Source organism: Rhinolophus sinicus, chromosome 2 (assembly GCF_057876585.1).
Source record: "Rhinolophus sinicus isolate RSI-liver-muscle chromosome 2, RSI-T2T, whole genome shotgun sequence".
NCBI lineage: Eukaryota > Metazoa > Chordata > Mammalia > Chiroptera > Rhinolophidae > Rhinolophus > Rhinolophus sinicus.
The window spans coordinates 19057377-19077251 of record NC_142502.1 but is presented as its reverse complement, the minus strand read 5'-3'; the positions used below and the strand labels follow the sequence as shown (position 1 = coordinate 19077251).

Here is a 19875-nt window from a genome sequence, read left to right as displayed (position 1 = left end):
TGCAGTATTGTCTTGAGTAAATTTTGTAACATATAAAGACGATGTGGGAGGGACATTAAACATTAAAACTCAAAATAATATCAGCATTACATTGAGAAGAAAGTTTGCAGATTTTTATACTGGGATTTTATTTCCAGGGAATAGAAAAAGAACAGAAAGAAAGAAGCCTCAGACTGGATGAATTAAACCAAACTGGACAAATCCTCTTGGAGCAGATGGGAAAAGGTGAGACCGTTGATTTTTAAAAAAATGCATTTTTAGGTGGTGGCATTGAATATTATTTACAGTTTGACAAATCAAATATATATATATATATATATATATATATATATTAACACTCTAACCCTCTTTGCTAGAAAAGTGGTTTTCAAAAATTTTTTTTTGGCAGAATCTTTTTTTCAAATGAAATCTTACGCTGAGGCTAACTATATAAAACAGATAAAAGCTTTTAGGTAGGAAGCTCGGGAAACTTAAAAGCCTGATACCTTAAGAATTGTTAAAATCCACTTGAGTAGAAGATTTTAAAATCTCCTCCTTTGGGGTTAATATATTGGGGATTTTTTGAAGGAGGTTAACAAAAGAAAATTTTACTTTGGCAACATTGGAGAAATGAAGTTACAGTAAAAATGAAGTTAAGGTAAATTCTTTAAGGTTATTTGATTTTTGATCACTTATAGTGTACTATATTAACTGGGCACAGGTATTTCTTTGTAGTGAAATTTGATAAGATGTTATTTGCATTTGAATTTTTTACTTGAATTTAAGAACTTTTTTTTTGTGCCATAGACCCAGCGACTCAGGGGAGTTTAAAGATTAATATATTTGCTTTGCAATTTTGCATATGATTCTTTCTTTGGTCTAGCTTTGAAAGACATTTCCTGCAAGCCCTATTCCTTATTCCAATGATGATAAGTGCTTTGGAGGTCTGTTGCCACACTCCTTGACAAAAGCCACAGACCTCAAAGCTGAGTTAGGAATATTAATTTGATAAGAATCTTCAAAGATGTACTTTTCAATCTTTATTATTTTACTTTTTGTTACAGACAATGTAAATATATACAAAGCAAGTAGAATTATATAAGGAGCCTCCTTGTACCAATTACCCAGCTTCAATGGTTAACAATTTTCTGCCATTCTTAATTATCTGTATCTCTACTCACTCCCTTGATTATCATTATTTTTTATGCTTTCTTTTTAAAGTAAATTTTTTTTTGCATTGAAATACATGAAATTTAGCTGTGCTGTTTTGGGAAACCTACACACACATTATCAATATATAGAACATTTCCATCTCTCCAGAAAGTTCTTTGGTGTCCCTAGTGGATCAGTCACCCTCCCCCACCCCCAGAAAACCACATTTTCAAAAACTTCAAATTATGTTTTCCTCTGCCTTTAAAAAAAATGCTGATTTATTTTGTATATAGAGTGGGGTCATGCACACTTACACAGAAATATGTATGTGTTTAGTATATGTCAATTTATTTAGAAATGAATGGAAATGTACCACCATCATTGATTGTTAGTAACCTTTTCTTTTCTTTTCTTTTCTTTTCTTTTCTTTTCTTTTTTCTTTTCTTTTCTTTTCTTTTCTTCCTTTTCTTCCTTTTCTTTTCTTTTCCTCCTCCCCTCCTCTCTCTTCCTCTTCCCTGCCCTTTTCTTTCTTTCTTTCTTTTTAAGGTAAAAAATATAGTATTATCATTCAAAAATCTCCTCTTGCCAAGTGTCTTGTTACTGGCTCTGGGCACCCCCCGTGGAGATTACTCTTCTAAGTATTTACTTGGAGAAAGACCAGGCTTTCCCCTGACATGCTGATTCTTTCAGTAGTTACAATAAGTGGTATGTTGAATTTAGGTTTGTTATTATCGTAGATTAATTTCTACGTCAACCCTGCAATGCAGGAATCGGACATTATCTGGTGTGAATATGGGTGATTTCATGAGCCTGCTAAGTGATGTCACCCTCTTTTCTGTGTCAGCTGTTAGTCGGTGTGGTAGAAGTCGAGTGCTAAGATTTGTGGGGAAGACTGTCCAGGAGAGAAGCTGGTGAGAGGTGATGGCTGGTAGTGAGAATAGCAGTGAATTGGGAACTGGGAGACCTCAGAGTCCCCTGCCTTTTTCTAGTTTTGTGTGCTTTTATTTCTTTGCTTTCTTGACTGCAACTCTCGTATAAAATCTTCCTGTGAATAGGCTATCCTGAAATATATACACTGGAAATTGAGTTTATGTGAAAATGCTATTTGAAAAATATCAAGTGCAATCATGAGGAATATACTCATATGTGGCTTTATGAGGGTATGAATGTTGTGACCTAATTTATGCTTGTTTAATTTCAAAAGAAACCTTTTATATTGTGCATTAGCATTTTTTTTTTTGAGCTTTGCTAGGGATGGAAATGCATTTATTACAGAACCTTAATTCTGTTCAGTTAAAAAACATATCTGTTATTAACATTTTTTAGGATGGGGTGGGAAACTGTGAAATGGGGGCATTGTTCAGAATAGGGTCTGTATGTTCTGGGTTTAATTTTCTCCTTTTTTGGAGGATGTTTGCTTTTTGTTAGTGAGAGAAAAAATGGTGTTTTAGAATCTCTTCCACCGTTGTCCTGTTGTCTGTTATTCTACTTTTATAGTGTTGCATATTCCCTCTCCCCACGTGCTTGGTCCCCGTAACCCTACGGCTCCTATAAAACCAGAAATGTTGAACGGAAATGAAAGCATACTTGGGTAATTCTCTCCGTTCCCCTCTTTCCTCCCCTAGAAATTTAAAATACATCCTTGAACACAACAATTAGTATAGAGGATGTTTTTCACAGGGTGTAGTTTGGCCACAGTCTGCCTAAGTAAGGAGGCAGATAAATGATTCAGTTCAATTAGAAAAACATATCAAACTCTTTAGTAAAACAGATGTTCAAATAGTTATGTCCCTGGTTTCCTCAAACTAGTTCCATCAAAAATCCCACCACAGTGAAGTCTGATAAGACTTTTTTGGTCAATGCATCTGAATTAGGTTTTATGACATCACATGTAACATAAAAACGTTTTTAAAATGAAATAATCTGTTTCATTTGATGGCTGCTATACCTGCTTTTGTTGGCTTAACTTATCTTGTTCCTAGAGATTGTCAACAAGTGTAACGCCATAGTTGGGCAAGTGGATGATGTAGTTTTATGAACTGATGCTTATTATGACTGGCAAAGTATGTAGGCCTGATGATCTATTGTTTTGTGAACATTTCCCTTGATTCCAATAGTGATTGATTAAAAAGGGTAAAGTCAAATGAGAGGAAGTGACAGGCATAGGTTATATTTTATCCCTGTTAATTAGTAAAATGATGGACTATTGATTTTTGCTTTTGATTAGTCATCTACGAGTTGGGTGTTCTGTAGAAATAGAAAAGTTATAACTCTGGGTCTCTGGGAGCAAAACAATTCTTTTAAAAGACAATGTACAGTGTTTCTTTTTATATAATACAAATTGTATTTTAATTATTACTTGATATCGGTCCCACCTATCTTATCCCAAGCTTAGAGAAGGGAGATTTGAATTTAGAGGATTGGTTTGAAAGGGCAACATAAATGGATCGTGAAATACCACCAGTGAAAAAAAAAAGGAAGGAGAAGTTGTTTCACCAAGTACGTGCAGTGGGTAGCTCTTGCCTGTTTTCTAGATGAGCAGCAATACTTTTTCATCTCACAAGTTTAATTTACCAGCTTGATTTTCTTTCTTGTTTAGCATAGATGCTGACATAAAGATGAAGTGGTCGATGTTACTCCTTAGGCCACCTAGAATAGAAATGACCTGGCAGAAGTACAGCTAGATCTCCATTGCTCAGATAGTTTGTCAGGAAAATGGTAATTTGTTTTGTTCATCATCCTCATTAACAGGGATGATTGTGGTGTGACTATTTCGCCCAGGTCTAATTAGTATTCTATTACCTGTGTGATGGTGGACAATGAACTTTAGCAACTGACATGGGTGACATATTCAAATTATGTCATGTCATGTTTGCATTTCTAATTTTCAGTGGATACAGTGTGTTATAGAAAGTTTTACAATTGCATTGTTTGTGTTCATACAAGAATGTTTGCTTTACATACCTTTTTTTTCCCCACTTAGGGCTCTTATTACCCTGGATTTCAATTGCACGTATTTAGAAAGCACAATTGTTTTTATTGCCTCCCTACTCAACTAGAAAGATGTTAAGCCCATCTTCCCAACGTGCATACTCATCTCAGGAGATAAAGATTCCTTTGCAGATTTCCCATAGTTTTTTCGTAGTAATTTCACATGATTTGAGGGTATTTTATATTAAGGGATAGAGTATGATAAACATACTATCATATATAACATTATTATTTCTACTAACATTCTCTACCTCTCAAAAATGTAAGATAAACAAAATTATATATAAGATAAATAAGTCCTGGGGATGTAATGTACCCAAATAAATACAACAGTTGGGGAGTTCCTGCTTAAAAAATAATTGTATCAGTGTCATAAACATAATGGTACTTTTTACTGACATGGCTCTAAATAGATAATCCGTCAGTTGCATCGACACTTTGGTATTTGCTGCTCTGTGTGTAGCGTGCCCAGTAGGCTTGCGAACGCTCCGTGGGCCTGGCTGCTGGCTCAGTATTCCCACAGTCACCAGGGTGTTCCCAGCACTGGGAATTCTTGCCTTTCATTTGCAATTCATATGACACTGTGCTTTAGTCATCAAAGACTTGAGCTGCCTCCTAGTTTTTCTAGCCAGCTGTCTTTTTTTTTGATGAAGAGGATCTACTTTTTGATGTCAGAGCCCCAGACAACTTTAGACAGTTCATTTTATTTTCCCGGCTCAGACTAGAAGCGAGTGGAGTGCTAGGTGCCAAGGATGCAGACACGTGCAGAAAAGGCAGTGGCTGAAGTTCTAAGCTCTACTGATAGGCCTTTCATGATCGTCACACGACTCCTGAAACACTATTTCAAGCTCCCCCGCTCTCACCTTGGTCAAGGAATTTGAAGAGTTATTTTTATGTTTGTCATCATTTTTCATCGTTGTCATTCATATTTTACATTTATTTTATATTATTTATTTTGTAATATTAATTCATCATTATAATTTTTTGTTGTATTAAAAGGGACTTAGGGAGTGATCATTTTTTGTGACATTGCCTCATTAGTTTGAATACGTTAGGAGGTTTATAACACATTCCAAACAAGTTCTGTCATAATATGTGAAATGCCTATTTATTTTTCTTGTCTGTGTAGAAGGTCTTCCTACTGAAGATACAAAAAACATTCTGGAGAAGGTAGTATCAGAATGGAAGAGTATATCTCAGCGTTTGGAAGATGGGGCGAGAACGGTTCAGCTCCAGGAAGATATAAATGCTTACTTTCAGCAACTCGATGAGCTTGAGAGGACCATAAAAGCAACGGAGGAGTGGGTTAAACGCACTCCCTTCTCAGAGTCTCCCCAGCCGTCCTTGCCCCATTTGAAGGACTCCTGTCAGGTAACGAGACAACCATTCGGGACATGAAAGAATTCTGCACCCAGTCCTGTATTTAAAGAGATGCTACTTGTATCATGAATATTACAGAGGACATTCATCTTCAGTGAGTTATATGACCATATTTTCTCCTCTGTAGAGGGAATTGACAAATCTCCTTGGCCTCCAACCCCAAATTGAGATGGTGCATGCCAGCTGCACAGCCCTGACGTCTAGGCCTTCTGCCCCAGATTTTGTCCAGCAGAGTTTCGATTGCTTTCTGGGCCGCTACCAATCTGTGCAACAGGATTTAGAGGACCATCAACAACAGCTAGAGAAGGGTAAATGTACCGTCTTCCTCTCGTTGTGCCTTCATTTAAAAATGACACCCAGTATTTAGACCTTTTGCACACTCACTTGTTGTGGAGCAGACTCACTCTGTTTTCCTCTGCCTGCTGCTGTGCCAGGTCTTAAAGGATATTCAGACTATTTCCTGGATCCACACTTGTTTATAAAAACATGGTCAGCTTTCACATGTTTTAAAATTGTGTTAGTAGGATATCACGATCTTTAAGCCTTTTTAGAAGGATGCTGTTTCTCCCTTTTATTGAAGAAGGCCAGCTAATATCATTACTCGTAGGGATAAAAAGAATGATCACTTACTTTGTTTTGCTTAAAATGGTTCAAGTTTTAGCAATAACATGTTCTTTTAAAAGAAATTGTTCCTCTTTCGAAGCGTGAAAAATTTTGGAGTTTTCACTTTTGGAACAAACCTGGTTTTGGAAAGTTAACTGTTAAAAGATTTGAGAGCCCATCACTCATGTGTTATATTTTTTTCTCATTTGCTATTGTTTAAGTCAGGAATTGTGATGTATTAGAAAGTTGGGTAGTGCATGTTAAAAAGATATGCATTTACCTATACCCTTACTTATAGCAATTGTAGATTTTGTATTGACTTGTCAGAATTTGTATGTGTGCATGGCAAACAAATGTGTCATGTTTCCTTTCTTCTGGAAAAGCAATTGGACACTGGACTCTTAGTTCTTTGAATTCAGTTAACCTACAATGTGAATTGTTTGAGATTAACTCTTTTTAAATTTATTGTTGCAAAATATGCTTTCATTTTTGACGAGGATCAATAGGTAATTTAAACATTTAGTTTCTGAATTTAAAAAATAGTTTTAATTTATTTTTTTTGTTTTTAATTGTGATAGAAAAAATAACGTAAATTTTACCATTTTAACCATTTTTAGGTATAGAGTTCAGTAGTGTTAAACAAATTCACTTTGTTTTGCGACCCATCTCCAGACCTCTTTTCATCTTGTAAAACTGAAACTCTATACCCATTAAACAGCAGCTTACCATTCCTCCCCACTCTCTGTAGCCCCTGGCAACCACATTCTACTTTCTGTTTTAAGGAGTTTGACTATTCTAGATTCCTCATATAAGTAGAATCATACAATATTTGTTTTCTTGTGACTGGCTTATATCACTTTGTATAACATCCTCAAAGTTCATCCATGTTGTAGCATGTGTCAGAATTTCCTTCCTTGTTAAGGCTGAATAATATTCCATTTATACCACATTTGGTTATCGATTCACTGTTGATGGGCATTTGGGTTGTTTGCACCTTTTGCCTGTTGTGGCTAAAGCTGCCAGTTTCTTAACTTTTTTTTTTTTTTTTTTACGATTTTATTGGAGAAGGGGAACCGGACTTTATTGGGGAACAGTGTGTACTTCCAGGACTTTTTTTCCCCAAGTCAAGTTGTTGTCCTTTCAGTCTTAGTTGTGGAGGGCGCAGCTCAGCTCCAGGTCCAGTTTCCGTTGCTAGTTGCAGGGGGCACAGCCCACCATCCCTTGCAGGAGTCGAACCTGCAACCTTGTGGTTGAGAGGACACGCTCCAACCAACTGAGCCATCCAGGAGCTCAGCGGCAGCTCAACTCAAGGTGCCGTGTTCAATCTTAGTTGCAGGGGGCGCTGCCCACCATCCCTTGTGGGACTCGAGGAATTGAACTGGCAACCTTGTGGTTGAGAGCCCACTGGCCCATATGGGAATCAAACTGCAGCCTTCGGAATTAGGAGCATGGAACTCCAACCGTCTGGGCCAATGGGCCGGCCCCGGCCCCCAGTTTCTTAACTTTTGTTGCTAGTTGATTTCATCGTTTTGTGCTTCAGATGAGCTTGCTTCTTTTCCACACAGTGTTGCTTGTCTGTGATTTTCATGTTCGTAGGTGAAATAACATCATTTCAGCTGGCTTTTGCAGTCAGTATTTCTCAGAGTACTTGGCAGCAGCCTGGCTAGCTAGGTGTTTATATAATGTCCACTGCACTGTAGATAGCAGTTTGTGTGCTTCAGCTTAGAGGAAGACTGGTTGAAGGGATCTTTGTTTCCTTTTATTCTTTGTGTAGCTACTGGGGGAAAAAGAGATTATATGAGACAAAAGGAACATTGTAGTACCATCTTCAGGGAGACTTTTCATCATGACAAAATGAAGACAAATGAGACTGGGTTAGTTAATATTTCAAATATCAACATCTGTGGGAATGAAGTCACTGTCTGGCTCTCAGAAATAACAATTGGATGGTTTTAGTAACTAACGGGGACCCTTTTTAATTTTAATTGTGTAGTTTAACTTGTTATGTATTAGAATTCACTTATTATATAAGGAAGATTAATGGTATATATGATCCTATAGCTTCCTAACATTGTTTTCTCAAACTAAGTATTTTCAAATAAACAGAATTGAAGAGCCAACCTGGAAATGCATATTTGGAAACATTACAAACAGTGAAAGATGTGCTAAATGATGCAGAAAATAAGGCCCAGACATCTTTGAATGTCTTGAATGATCTCGCAAAGGTGGAGAAAGCCCTGCAAGAAAAAAAGGTAATCTGTATTTTAGGTTTTAGAAATCTAGAATCATTTCTAATATACCACGTCACATATTTGGAAATATTTTTTCAACTATTTAGAAAAATATTTGTCACTATTAGTCAAAATTGGTCAAAAATTCCTTGCAGTTTGAAGGTTAGTTACTATAGGGTAGCACCTAAGCTAAAAGAAAAGATAATTATATTAAGCATTTTAAGGGAATAAAACCATATTTCTTCCTATTGTAAGGAGCTTAAAATGCTCAACCTGTTCATAATCTACTAAAATATCTGTAATAAAATGAAGAATATCAATTGAATGGATGTATTGTTGTTTTTCTATGTTGAATAAAAATGCTTCCCTGGGCATTTAGGATAAAGACTCTGAACCGTTTCATGAGATAAGACAGGTCATCCAGTGAGCTTACACACTGGGTCCTGCCTGGGGTGCTGTGCCAGGGGTTTGTAGTTCAGAGAATGGATTACATCTGGCCCACATACAAGTCATGAAGGGAGAGCCTTCCCATTTTGGACTATGCTTGCTCTTTTTGTTTTTTTTTGGTTTTTTTTTCCCATGAGTTTTTCACAGTTCTTTTTTGATTACATGCTTTTAAAAAATTACTTTTGACTATGTATAACTCATATTATTACGTACGTACAGGCAAATTGTTGTGCATATTTTTAATCTTAAAAATTTTTTTCCAGGCCCTTGATGAGTTCCTTGAGAATCAAAAACCTACTTTATATAAACTTGCAGAAGAAACAAAGGCTTTGGGGGAAAACGTTTCAGTGGATGTAGAAAAGATGTATAATCAAGAATTTAATGAAGTTCAAGGAAAGTGGAACAAACTAAAGGTCAAGGTTTCCAAAGATCTGCATTTGCTTGAAGAAATTACCCCCAAACTCAGAACTTTTGAGGTAAACCCCGAGGCCATTAGGAGTATAAGTTTATTACAGGGTAAAATAGTAGTTATCCTGCGAGGCTTTAATATCTGTTATGTGAGTGTTTTGTATTCTTCCTAGTCCCACATTTATTATGTACTTAAGTTGGGATTTATAAGTTGCTTATCAAAAACATACTTTTAGGGTGCTGGAGAGCACAGAGATAAGGGAAAACTGCTTAAAAGGTCAAAATAATGTTTCAGGGATGAGAAGTATGCACGATGTACAGACTGGTGACTAGGCTTCAGTGGTAACTGAGAGCCGTAGAAGTTGCCCAGGTAGTAGCAGATAGCTTAGTCCTTGAAGCTGTTTTTTGTAAGGTTTTAGACATTTGGAGTTGAAAATTCTGAATTGGGCCATCAACAAACAGTGTCAGATTGGAAAAGCAGGTGAGTTGAGGTGCATGAAAATTCAGAAATAGGAGCTTTTGCTACAACTGAAAATGTCGACAGATGAAGCAGTGATAAAATTCCAGAGCAAATGATAGACGTAAGGACGTAGGGGAAAGGGGGAAAAGGCAGTCAGGATTTTAACAGTATACCTGTGAGGAAGTTGGAGAAGTGGTTTCCAACTCACCTGGTTTTCCAGTCGGGAAGGTCTGGATGAAAAATGAACCTATCTCACTCCCCTCCCCGCAGGCTCCCTGTCCTCCCAAAGCCGCCTGACCGTGGCCAGTTGTGTGTGTTGTTTTGCACTGAGGTATCCTAAGATGTACTTCTAGAACAGTGCCTGGCACGGAGAAGGCACTCAATAAATATTTTTCAATGACTGAAATGAAGATTAGTAATAGGAGATTTAGATTTGGAAATATATATATATATTTAGATCCCCAGAGAACATATATAAGAGATTATATATTTGGATTTAGATCCCAGGAGAATTTGTGTAAAGGATGTTGCTAAAAAAGTGAAAAGATTGAAAGTGAAAAAAAAAAATGATTGAGAATGATGTTTTCAAAATCAAAGATGTGGTAGACGAGGGCGGGTAGACTGTACAGGTCAGCGTGGAGGGATCCAGAAAGATGACCGAGGTGACTACTGAGCTTGGAGGGAAGCTCTTTCATCCAGGAGCCAATGGATAGTGAATGACCCGGAGGAGAATAAAGATAGCTCTGTGTGTGTGTGTGTGTGTGTGTGTGTGTGTGTGTGTGTGTGTGTGTGTGTTCCCGCTTTGTGGTACTGAAAGGAAGTGGTTTTCTCTAATTATAAACTGCAGTTCTACACTGAGTTCTCAGAATAAACCATCACTTTTGAAGAGGAGTGTTTTATGTGTAGCTATGTATTTTTGAGTCATTTAACTTTATGAGTGGATTCACTTCCCCCTTGTCTGTTTTCAGTTGTAATTCTTTCTAACTTTAAAAACCAGACTTACCCTTATTTATGATTCTAAAATTTTTGGTTATGAGCCAAGCATTGGATTATCAGTGTTTCCCAACAGGAGGCAGTTTGCTCTCCCCTCCCCCCAATGCAGGACATTTGTTAATGTATAGAGATGTTTGTGGTTGTCACAACTGTGGGGGGAGGGAAGGTGCTATTGGCATCTAGTGGGAGAGGCCCCAGTGGCAGGTAAACATCCTGCAATGCACAAGACAGCCCCAAAGAATGTTTTGGCCCCAAATGTCAATAGTCCCAAGATTGAGCAGTGCTGGATTAACTATTTCCCTTCTTTTCCAAAGAGCATTGTTTTGTTTTCAAATGTAAGTCTGAGATATAGTTAGGGAAATCTTTTGACTCTTAAAAGCATATTTTAGGGTTAGCTAAATGTGTGTCAATGTTTTAATATGGAATTTAAAGAGAATAACTATTCTTCAAAACACAAAAGAGAGTCATGTGGTTACAGTAATCGGACTTGAGGCTTTAGTGGGTTGTTGTTACTAGTGTAGCAAACTCAGGCACTTAAAGTGGCCAGTTGGAGTGCATGCTACATTTATTTCCATTAAAAATAAACCACATCAAACATGTGTTGTCTGGATAGATTTTTTCCTTTTGTTATTACAGAATTGTGATGTCCAGTTGTTTTTGGTTTACTGTTTGTGTCCTAACTACAAGATTGTTGACAGTGTCTGTATTCCCTCCTTGTGCACCTTCTTATGGAAATACACATTTTTTTTTTTTAATTCCAAGGAGCACTTTTACTCCTTTATTCGCTTTGAAGGAATTGGTTGTTACGTAATTATGTACAATTCATTTAGGAAAACTTTTGATCTACCTGCACCCCGCCACTAAGATAATTACAATAGATATTCATTTTCAGCTTAGCATTGTTTTCCCTTTTTGAATTATCTGATTTAGAATGTTTTGAGGCATTTAAGTTCTATTTGTCTTTAAACATGAGGATAGTAGATTTTTGATTCAGTGCCATTTTATGAGGAGGTTTCTGAGGAACAAAGTGGTTGACGTGTTTATTTGTAAAATGCGTTTTGAATTATATAAGTAATACATAAATAATACTCATCAGAGAAATTGAATAATAAAGAAGCATTTAGGGTGAACTTTTAGAATTCCCCTTTCTTCCCCAATACACTTCCGTTCCTGGAGGCAGCTAACATTAGCAGTGTTTCTCGCTGGAGGTTAACATATTCACAGTAAAAAGGAAAGTTCACGAATATTACTAATTCTAATCATATTTTTCCTCACTAATAAGAACAAATGCTAGTGGAACTCCAAGGACATTTGACTAGATAATACTCAAAAATGCATCTGCTTGGAGTGTGAATTTTCTTTATTCAAAATAATAATGCCTTCCTGACACAGCACATTGAAACTTTGAAAGTATTTTCATAGCTAATGGGCTTACTTTTTTTCTAACATCCTGACAAGTAAGGTGATCGTGTTATTTGTGTGCAAATTTTCGTTCTTTTGTTATTTGTTGGCAAATAGTGTTTTCCTTATGTGCCTCCATTTCCTTTGTCTACCCACTGGTTCCTTTTGCACAGGTGGAGATTGGACCTGCGTGCGCTTAATCACAGTTTCCCCGTGCTCAAATACATTCTTCAATTTTTCTTTTTTATCTATTCCATGCCCATGTAATCACCCCAATTCCTGTACTTAATTAAAATGTTAATTGGTACTATTAAAATTACCTCATGGAAAGTCCTCTCACTTCTTTCAGGCAGCAAAACATTTAAAAATACACGAGGAAGGTCATTTGTTATCATTGATTTTACTGACATGATTTTCTTATGAGTTATGGGGATTAAATATTATAAAATCTTAAGAGGCTGCTATCTGCATGAATAATATCTTTGGATTCAGGGACTGCAAGATATTTCCTAGGATTTTCTTTCGCTTTTCAAGATCTCCTATAGTGTGATATAACCGCAGAATCATGAAACCACCTCTAAGGCCCACACAAATCTTTGTCTTACATTCATCACCACTCCTGCGTCTTCGGACCCCTCTACCAGCCCCTTCCTGCTGTGTTTCGACTCTCATGTAACCTCTTGGCCTGACAGTCTCATTACCCTTTAAATCTGACTGTTGCTTCTAATTTTCTCCCTCTTGAATTCATCCTCCCCACTGGTGCCTGAGTGACACTTCTGGAAAGGCTCTGGTTGTCTTTGCCACGGTAATACAAAGTGTTTTCTCAAAGGTCTGGTAGCTCCTGCCCCTTCCTTGCCCCAGAGCCCTGCCTGTGTCCTCCCCTGTGAGCTGAGTTGGGTGGGGACGCACCCTGCTGGGCCCCAGAGACCACACTGGACAATTGCTTCTCTGGAAATGACCCTTACTTGTTAGGAATTTACGTCCTCCTCTTCTCTGCTCATGTTCACCATCCTTTAAGAGGAAGCTTCTTCTACAAGCAGTCTTCCGTTGGCTGACCACCATGCCCGCAGCTAATTTCCCTTCCTCTGTGATTCTTCTCTGTGGTGTTTTCACCTTCACAATAACCCCACCTGAGGCCAACCTTTCTTATGGCTGGACCTGTGAGTCTCCTCCGCCAGTCGGAACCTTGTCTGGCATACAGCGAGGAAGCGGATGTGAATGTAACCGCTTTGAAGGGACCGTCAGACATCTTACTCACTCATACCTCTTCTGGTGAGGTTGGATCTATTAAGATCTAAATGCTTGCCTGTTCTAAATGGCAGGACACCTATGTAGTCACGTACCTTCCTTCAATTGCTGAATGGTCACGGGAACAGACGTGCTGTGCTGTGACCTAGTGTGGAAGGGACATGCTGGGACTGTGAGAGGCACAGGACCAGGGTTTGAAATCAGTTTGGAAAGCATTTTAGGGTGAAAACACAATGGTAAATACTTGCTAGAGAGTAATATGCAGTATGGCTGATTTAACTCTTGAGGTAACATATAAGTGATACAGTTATCCCATAAGGGTCCCCCCCCCCCCATTTTGAATACATTTTACGTATTTCATTAAAGGGAATATTGGTGCATTCTAAACCTCAGATTTAAGAATTCTGTCAGTTTCAGGTAAAGAAATGTAGTAGCGATGTCATTGCTGGTCTTCCATACTAAATGAGGCAACACCTTGTAAAGGGTGTTTTTGAGGTTAATGAATATAAAACCAAACAAAATAGAAGCCCTGTTACCTTAAGTTACTGTTTTAATTCTGGTTTCACAGTTCTTGTTGCCTGTGTCTTGGGTTAGAAATTGACTGCTTAAAGGGCTGTGGACATTCCAACAAATGGGGGAGAAGCAAAATGAAATGCCGAGAATTGAGCTGTAAACAAAATCTCGGGAGGCAGTCATGCACCTTGCAATCTTATTGTCCTAAATCCGGAGCTTCAGATTTCCTCCACCTTTAGCTCAGGGGCTGGGCTGGGAGATGGGCTGTGACAGGGGAAAGGAATTGTTTTCATAACCTTGCTTTTCCATGACCCAACAGCAGGTGTTACCCATCCAAAATGCTGACAGAGCAGTGCTTTTGAGCAGTAATGGTCAATTAGAATTTTTGCTCTTCTAAACTAGAATACTTGATGCTTCGGTTTTTCAAACCTACCATATTAATCATTTTATATTTGTTTGAGAATTTTGAATATAAATATGAGTGAGAAATGGCTGCCCTGGATTAGTACTTGCAGTTTATATTTTTTTATGTGAAATAATGACAGACGTTTATTTTAGAAATTTATTAATAGTTTTTCAAAGAACTGAGGTCCCCCAAAGAAGATAGAATGTTAGAAATGACCCAATCTAATGTATATATTCCTATATTCATGTTAATATGTATTCATTCTGTAAATGGATGGATGTGGAGAAAAAAAGTACTCGTTGTATATTAGAAACTCACCAGTGCATCAGCTCAGTGATTTTGAAATGGACAGAGAAACTCTGCATGTGCTCACTTTCATTTTCTTGGTAACCTCTTCGCTGTATGACTGGCTGAAAGATGAACCAAGACTTTTGGTATTTTTTTTAAGGCACATGAAACATTGTTACAAGTGGCTTGAGACAATCTTTCCCTTCCAAGGAAAGAGGAGATGCTGAGGACAGAGAGAGCTCCCTATCTCCTGCCCCCACCTGGTACTTAGGATTGATTTTAGTGACCTAGTAATGCTTTCCACAAGGTGGGGCTTTAGGGTGGGGATTTTATGTGAATCTGCCAGCAGGCATTTCTAAAGTTGGGCCTTCCCTCATTTACTTGGGGTCCTTCTGCTGAGCTGCATTCAGCCAACTATATTCAGAAGTAACCTAAGCATCGCTCTTTGAAACATTATTTTTAAATAGTTATATGATAAAACAAGCATTAATGTTCGCAGGCATGAAAACCTCACGCGTATACAAACATAGATTCACCCTGGCTGCTGATTCCTGGGGAGTCTCTGATGGGAATAAACACCAGAACTTGGAAGTGGTAGCTCTTTTTATGGGGTTAATCTTAGTAATAAAGAACGTGGCTTTGTAGATCTTATTTATAATAGCTACCAGTGATTGCATGCCTGCTCTGGACCAGGCACTGTCCAAACATTGTCTTTGTTTTTCAGAACAACCTGGCAAGGTAGTTGTTATTCTTATTCGATAAATGAGCTTCTGAGGCTCCAAGAGAAATTAGTTTCTTAAGGCCTCATGGCTGGTCAGGGGCGGAGTTTGGAATTCAGTCTTTGGTTTCATGGGGCAAAACTCCTCTCCTAGAATTCCGCGTGGTCAGGATGATGAGCAGGATTTTTAGTAGTGAAAACAGCTTTGCAGGTTCCTGTTGCTTCCTTTTATTTCTGTGGGTGTGATGGATTGCTGTCCTTGGCTTGTCTGTGTCTGTGGCTTTCCTCTTTTTTTTCCATATTGAAGTGTAAGAGAGAGAGAGAACAGGAGCCTGTGAATTGCATTTGCTCACATGAGTGTGTCTGAGAGAGGGAGCAAGGGAGGGGGTTGGTGCCATAACACTTCCTCTCAGATGCCAATGACTGAGATTGTTGAGGCTTCTGACTTCAGTTAAGGCTGAGTGTGATGATAACTTCCTTGGAATATAATGCTTCCACAGAAATGTCAAAAATCCTTGTTCTGGGAGGCTGTCAGTTTTGTTATTCAAGACTAGATTTAGTGAATCGTCCAGTTAAACAGCAGTAGTGCTGCCGTGAATTCTGAAGAAGTTCAGAGTGGGGATTAATAGTGCAAAAAGTGGCGGCAAGTTCAATGGCCAGATAAAAGACGTTCTTCTTGATCTCTATTGATATTTTCATACTTTTCCTCTCTTTTGCACATCCCGCCCCACCCTGCCCTGACCGTGTCTTCCTAAGCAGTGTTCTGTGATTAGATCTTAGCGTTCTGGAGCAAACACATGGACGAGATATGCCGCCAATTAAAATAATACTTCAGGGTAAGAGTGGCAGGGGCCTGTGGGAAGAGTGACAGACAGGAAGCTTGAGGGGAGTGCGCAATGGGACTGAAAGGGCTTTCAAAGCTGTGTTGGAATAGGGGGGATGAGGGAGTGTTTGCACAGAGTGGGATAATACTAACAGAGACAGAAAGGCCTAACCTGAGGTGTAGCACTTTTTGCTTCCCGTCCTCCTCAGAGAATGCAAACTAGAAAGTGTGGAGTGGTCATTACTGAGAGTGCGGTAGAGCCTGAACTTTATGAGTTAGACACAACATCTACACAGGTCATTCAGATGCCTAAAGCTGCATCCCGAATAACGAGGTTTTAACCCATGATCTCAAGGTCACATGTATGCATCTTGTGAGAAATAACCAGAAAAACAGAGATGGATGAATGTCCTAATTAAGGGGGTGGGGATTATTTTCTGGACTCCAGCGACCTAAAGTAAGATTGATATCAGTGTCTGGCTGTAGGAAAATGACCAACCAGAGATCTTATATGTGCTTAGAAAAGAATGTGCTGGTCAGTAGGAGTCAACATGGATACCACTAATCGGTCTTGCCCAGATTCATTTCCTTTAAGCACTGCTTTCTTTTATTTACTTTATGGAGAAGGGATACTAGATTGTTACATAGTCTCACATTTCATGTATGCTCATTCAGCTTAAATAATGCTACAAACTTTCATTTTTGGCAAGTCTTGATTTCAGTAACATATTTGAGAAAATCTCTTATAACCTTATGAGAAGGAGGTAGAAAGCTAGTTAGATGCTAGGATAATGTAGATTCCCACAGTTTGCAAACTAAGCCGAAAGTTGGTTGGTTAATGAATGACATGGTGTCTTTATGGGGGAATGCTCAGGTAGGCGCTGTCATTTGCCTTGTTTTTCACCTGAAAAAAATCCCAAAACCCAACCAAAAAACAACAACAAAAAAACCCAACCCCCCCCCAAAATCAAATCATTTTGTTGGCTTTTTATTGTATATTGTTAACTATTAGTGTTAACATAACAAGACAAAATTTAATATTTATAAATATCAAATCCTACATTTATGACAGAAGTCAATGGAGCAATATGAGATAGGGGACATGTAATTTTGATGTAGTTATGGGAAATTTAGAGTTCCGCTAACCATAATATTATGAATAATATATCTATAAACGAACAAAAAAAGCAAAAAAAAACCCAAAAAACAAAAACCAGCCCTACAGTAAGAAATATAAAACTTAATTTTAGATGATATTTTATGAATGTAATTACCCGTATGTGAAATACCAGTTAGATTCCATTGTTGTCATTCATTCCAACATCGTAAGGATAAGAATACTTAGTTCTGTGTGGCATAGTATAAGAACATTAAAAAATTGATGTAGTTTCCAAAACGCATTGATCAGAGTGGAGAGTGGAACAGCTGGATATAATGGTCTAGAGCCATCATGGAAGGATTATGGGAATATTTAACCAATGGAAGACTCAGGGAAGGCATGGTGGCTGGCTCCAAATCTGAAGGTAGTTTTTTGAACAAGATAGTTAATTTGTTTCCATTTCTGGAGATATGGGAGATGCAAAGAATTGAGGAAGGTACAAGGAAACAAATTCAGCTTAATACAAGGGAAATTCACAAGTCCGACTGGCCACTGATGGAGCTGGAGGCCTTGGAAAGAAATGACCATTACTTTACTCCAGTTTTGGAGATCAAGTTGGACCTACTTATTTGCATTCTTTAAGGGCCAGTTCTCATGTTGCTGCCTCTCTGAAGTCTCTTTCTCTCTGCAAAATGTTTCCTTTCTCATTTGTTTTTGACCTCCCAGCACCATATACAGAACCAGATTATAGTGGGTGACTAGTAAATGTTGGACAAAGGAACGGAGCTGGGCAGCAGACTGTCCTGGGCTCTCAGATATCAAGGCATCAAACACCAGAGCTAAGGACAATCTACTGCATTCCCTCTACTATGCTATTTATTTCTTCTTACTCTGAGTAGCTAATTAGGAGAAAATTTGTTCTACATGATATGAGAACAAAAGGGTTTTAGCTGATTATACCTGTTAAAGCATTGATTTCCTGTAATTTGAATTTTTAATCATAAATATTGCTCACATTTAAGCAAAATAGCTTGGTTCACTGGAGCAGTTTTTGACGTTTTAGAATGATCGTTAAACTGTCATCCCATGAGGTTTTAGTCAATCGTGAAGAAAATCAGTATTTTCAAAGTTGGGAGATTTCAGAAAAGAAATCAAGTAAATGAGAATGATGCTATCAAAGTTTTGAAAAGCTGTCTTTTTTCCAGTAGCAATAGATTTTGAGATGTTGTAGGTTGAATGTCACTGAGTAATATCCCCCTTTGTTATTGTGCTTGATTTAGGCTGATTCGAAAGTCATTGAGAAGTGGGTGGACGATGTGAAAGACTTCTTAATGAAAGAGCAGGCTGTCCAAGGAGATGCCGAAGGGCTGCAAAGGCAGCTGGACCAATGCTCGGTGAGTCCTGCTGATCTAGGGACCCTATTGTAATAAATTGCATGTTCTTCTTTCCTTTATTATTTGCTGCTATTATTAACATTGTAACACTATGATACGATGATAAACCTAGATAAAATATCTGTCATCGGAAACCTTTTTTGGCTTTATAGTTAATAAAAAATGACTGATTGTATTTTATTTTTGGCCACGGTTATAGAATTTTGGATATACAGAATGAGAGCAATTTTAGTTCATTAGGAGCTGCTATTTTATGTTACGATGACAATCTTAGTGTCATAATTACCAATTGTATATTGCTCTTATTGTCCCACATGGTGAGACATTAGGAAACACATATTTAGCAAATGAAATTTGCCAGTAATACTGCATGCAATTTATATACTTGGTGAAATCATTAGGCTTCTCTAAATTAATTAAAAGTGCTAGTTCCTGCTGAGAGTCAGGTATTTCCAATCTAATTTGACAGATGGCTATATGAAGCACCTAGATGAAATGAATTCCTTGAGGCATAATATTTCTGAAGTAGTTAAAAGTTTTGACTCCAAAGCAGTCTGTTCTGATAATATTTGCAGGGATAAGAGCAGACAAACTATAATTATGGCATACGCTTCTGTGGGAATGAACTCAACAAGGGCTTGTTTTCTGTGTTCAGACATTTGTTAACGAACTAGAAACAATCGAATCATCTCTGAAAGACATGAAGGAAATAGAGACAAGCCTTCGAAGTTGTCCTGTTGCTGGAATCAAAATGCGGGTGCAGACAAAACTAGTTGACTACCAAACCCAGCTGGAGAAATTTAGCAAGGAGGTAAATTTTTCAACTTTACTGTCTGTGGTTTTTAAGAGATCGATAGATGAAAATGATTGTACAGCCCATGGAGTTAGAAAAATAGTGGTTTATATTATACTAACTACAGCATGGGTGGCAGTTTGGGCTAAGAAATAGATAATTAAAAAGAATTAACGAAAGGTACTAACTGTGCGTTTTGGCTCTTCAGTGGGAATGAACTTGACATGTGTAATAAAGCACAGGACAGGCATTGTAGCTGGAATAGAGTGAAGAAAGCAGTTAGTGGGTGGGAGAATGGTGAGCTTTGAGGTCTGAAGGTAGGTGGGGATGGATTATAGATGGCCTGGGAGGAAAAGGCTGTGGATTTTATTGCAAGTATGACTTCACACAGAAAGCAATTTGAGCGTTTTGAGCAGGGACGTGATATGTGATAGATGTTATAAGATCACTCTGGATTCCGCCTAGATAATTTGCTCTGGAAGGAGAGAATGAAAACGGGGAATATACTTAAGAGGTTATTGCAGTCTTGGAGGGAGAGTCCTTAGACT

At 38.0% G+C, this 19875-nt stretch overlaps 1 protein-coding gene across 9 annotated transcripts in view; it reads left to right on the top strand.

The window, feature by feature from the left end:
• Positions 1-19875, top strand: part of UTRN (utrophin) — a 463108-nt gene that overhangs the window by 137505 nt on the left and 305728 nt on the right. For all 9 annotated transcript variants that reach the window (XM_088795414.1, XM_088795413.1, XM_088795412.1 and 6 more), the window contains 7 exons: positions 138-225; positions 5252-5493; positions 5630-5810; positions 8212-8357; positions 9047-9259; positions 18421-18534; positions 19190-19345. In XM_088795414.1, the coding sequence (XP_088651540.1) occupies positions 138-225; positions 5252-5493; positions 5630-5810; positions 8212-8357; positions 9047-9259; positions 18421-18534; positions 19190-19345 (1140 nt within the window). The remainder of the gene's footprint in view (positions 1-137; positions 226-5251; positions 5494-5629; positions 5811-8211; positions 8358-9046; positions 9260-18420; positions 18535-19189; positions 19346-19875) is intronic.